This window comes from Thecamonas trahens (genome assembly GCF_000142905.1).
Source record: "Thecamonas trahens ATCC 50062 unplaced genomic scaffold supercont1.17, whole genome shotgun sequence".
NCBI classification, from domain to species: domain Eukaryota; order Apusomonadida; family Apusomonadidae; genus Thecamonas; species Thecamonas trahens.
Window position 1 is genome coordinate 200,623 of NW_013657663.1, and position 3,046 is coordinate 203,668.

A 3,046-nucleotide genomic window follows, 5' to 3' on the forward strand; every position below is an offset into this window, starting at 1 on the left:
GGCGCTCCGCCGCCGCACATGATGGGCCGCGGCCATGCCATGCCGCCGCCCATGCGCGGCCGTGGCATGCCCATGCACCCGGCCGGCCGGCGGCATGCCGCCGCACGATGGGCCGTGGTCGCGGCCGCGGCATGTAGCCTGCTGCATCACGGCTCTAGCCCCAGCGACCGACACTCTCGTCCGGCAACAAGCCCACCGCTGGCTCCATCGATAAAGTGGACGACCCAAGCTATGGAAAGCAAGGCAGCGAGAGGCCAAAGAGGCGCAGGCGAGGCGAACCAGCAAACGGCTCGTTCGGTGACTCGATTGGCAAAATGGCAGTCCGGGCGGGCAATAGAGGCGGCCGCGGCTTAACTCCCCAACACTTTTGCACGACTCGTCACTCTCGTCTTGCATTCCTCAACATGGTACGATCCGATCAGACAGTGGGAGGGCGCCCTGGGGACAGCCGCCCCGCCCGGTATGGGCAAACCATGTTGCCGACATCCACAAGCCGCCTACCGCTGCGGTTGACCATGCGTAGCAGCCTGGTCTTCGGCCTGTGCCGGCCTTGCCTTGCCTGTGCCGGCCCCGGCGGCGCAGTGAGGCTGTGGTGTGTGATTTTGACGTCGCGCCCGGAGCCCGTCCTTGTCGGCTCCACCGGCGTCCTGCAGCGCCCCAGCAGCCCATACTCTTGCCAAGCCTTTCGGCGTGCGCTTAGCCTACCCCCTAGCCTGGTGTAGCTCGTGGTCTGTGGTGTCCTGCGTGGGTGGTGGCTTGCAGACGGGCTTGGGCTATTTTGGTTTTTGTGTGTGCTTGTGTCGGCGCCCGCGGCACCGTCCAAGCGGCGGCAAGGGCCAAGGCTGCCGAGCAGAAGGCTTCCGAGAGAGGGAGACGACGCCCCACACAAGGCGCAACTCACCGGGTAAGTGTGTGCTGTGTGACGCAGTCGAAGAAGGCAGCCAACCCCATGCGCGAGCTTCGCATCGCCAAGCTCTGCGTCAACATCTGCGTCGGTGAGTCTGGTGACCGTCTCATGCGTGCCGCCAAGGTGCTTGAGCAGCTGACTGGCCAGAAGCCGTGCATGTCCAAGGCCCGCTACACCGTCCGGTCCTTCTCCATCCGTCGTGGTGAGAAGATCTCCGTCTGGTGCACCGTCCGTGGCCCCAAGGCGTACGAGATCCTCGAGAACGCCCTCAAGGTCAAGGAGTACGAGCTCCGCCGCGGCAACTTCTCGGACAACGGCCACTTTGGCTTCGGTATCGACGAGCACATCGACCTCGGCCTCAAGTACGACCCGTCCGTCGGCATTTACGGTATGGACATCTTCTGCGTCCTCGGCCGTCGTGGCGAGCGCGTGGGCCGCAAGAAGCGCAAGTCCGGCAAGGTCGGCACCAACCACCGCATCACCAAGGAGGAGGGCATCAAGTGGTTCCAGCAGACCTTTGAGGGCATCGTCAACTAAAATCCTGCAAACCGACGTTCTTTGTTGTGTAGTGCCCGCCTGCCCTACCATCCCCCCCTTTCCCCTTCCCTACCATTCTGCCCACCATCATCATTCACCACGCCGACCCACACAGAGAGAGTTCATGCGGTGTACGCTGCAGCTGCTACCACTGCTACCACTGCTCGACAGCGAGCGGAGGCTCAGTACACGTAGTTCGACTCGAAGAGCGACGAGTCCTCGGCAACGGTCCCATCAGACTCGTACTGGCCGAGGGTGGCGAGGCCGTTGGCCTTGGCGCGCTCGAGGAGCGCAGCCTGCGCGGCCGGCACGTTGTCGGCCGAGCCGGACCAGGCCTCGAGGACCGACTTCTGCAGAGCGCGGCCGTACGAAAAGGCAACGGTCCACGGGCGGCCGGGCAGCTTGTTCATCTCGTTGAGGTAGACGGTAGCCTGCTCCTCCGAGAGGCCGCCCGAGAGAAAGTTGATCGACGGCAGCGCCGGCGGGATGGTGCGGCGGAGCGTGGTGATCGTGGCCTTGGCAATGTCCTGCGGCGACGCGCGAGTCGGGCAGTCCTGGCCGGGCACCACCATGTTCGGCTTGAGGATGCAGCCCTCGAGCAGCACGTTGTGCTCATGGAGCGCCTCGATGACCGCAGCCTGCACCTTGACGTTGACCGCCACAGCCGTCGCCAGGTCGTGCGTCCCGTCCATGAGGATCTCAGGCTCGACAATCGGCGCCAGACCGTTCTGCTGGCAGATCTGCGCGTACCGCGCAAGCGTCACCGCGTTCTCGTGGATCGCAAGTGCAGACGGCGCGCCCGACGCAACGTCGATCTTCAGCACCGCCCGCCACTTGGCGAACCGGCAGCCCATCGCGTAGTACTCGGCTGCCCGGACGTCAAGGTTATCCAGACCCTGGGTCACAGTCTCGCCCTCGATGCCCGAGAACACGTTGCGCGGGCCCTTGTCCACCTTGATCCCCGCCACAATGCCGCGCGACGTCAGGCACTCGATCATCGTCCGCCCGTCAGACACGGTGTCGCGCGCAGTCTCGTCAAACAGGATCACACCCGAGATGTGCTCCTCCAGACCCTCGGTCGTCACAAGGAGCTCGCGGTACGCACGCCGGTTCTCGGCATTGTTCTCCACGTTGATGTTGGCAAACCGCTTGCCGATGGTCCCGGTCGACTCGTCAGCAGCGAGAATGCCCTTGCCGGGCGTGCCGATCGTCGACTATCTCCCCCACCATGTATGCGCGCCCTCACGTGAGTCCCCTCCAGCCCGCCTGCTCGCTACAGCCCAAAGCTCCTCCACTGACCGCCACCGCCCCCACGTGGCGACCTTCCTAACACCGCCCCGCACCTCCACCCCTACCAAGCCGCACAACCCACCCACCGACTCTCCCTCCACCCTCCACCCCCATCCACCTCCCAACCATCCTGAACACACACACACACCCCAGCAGAGTCGCCTTCCTCCCCCTCCCCTCCCCCCTCCCCTCCCCCCCCCCTTCCCTCCCTTCTCCCCTCCCCGTTGGCTCCGAATTTTGAGCCATTCGTTCGTTCGCTCGATCCGTCTTCGCCTTCCCTCACCCCCTCCCCCTGGACCCTTTATTTCGATA

At 64.7% G+C, this 3,046-nt stretch overlaps 2 protein-coding genes across 2 annotated transcripts in view; one reads left to right on the forward strand and one right to left on the reverse strand.

Moving 5' to 3' along the window:
• The first annotated feature begins 378 nt into the window (after positions 1 to 378).
• On the forward strand, positions 379 to 1,460 carry AMSG_04197 (60S ribosomal protein L11). Its single transcript, XM_013903526.1, has 2 exons — positions 379 to 407; positions 929 to 1,460. Exons 1-2 carry the CDS (start codon positions 405 to 407, stop codon positions 1,442 to 1,444), a joined length of 519 nt encoding a protein of 172 aa, XP_013758980.1. The 5' UTR covers positions 379 to 404; the 3' UTR covers positions 1,445 to 1,460.
• A 166-nt stretch (positions 1,461 to 1,626) lies between these two features.
• The window catches only part of AMSG_04198 (fructose-bisphosphate aldolase class-I), a gene marked incomplete at both ends in the record, with an annotated part of 1,647 nt that continues 227 nt past the window's right edge, over positions 1,627 to 3,046 (reverse strand). Inside the window, one exon of the mRNA XM_013903527.1 lies at positions 1,627 to 2,658. Coding sequence (XP_013758981.1) covers positions 1,627 to 2,658 — 1,032 coding nt within the window. The remainder of the gene's footprint in view (positions 2,659 to 3,046) is intronic.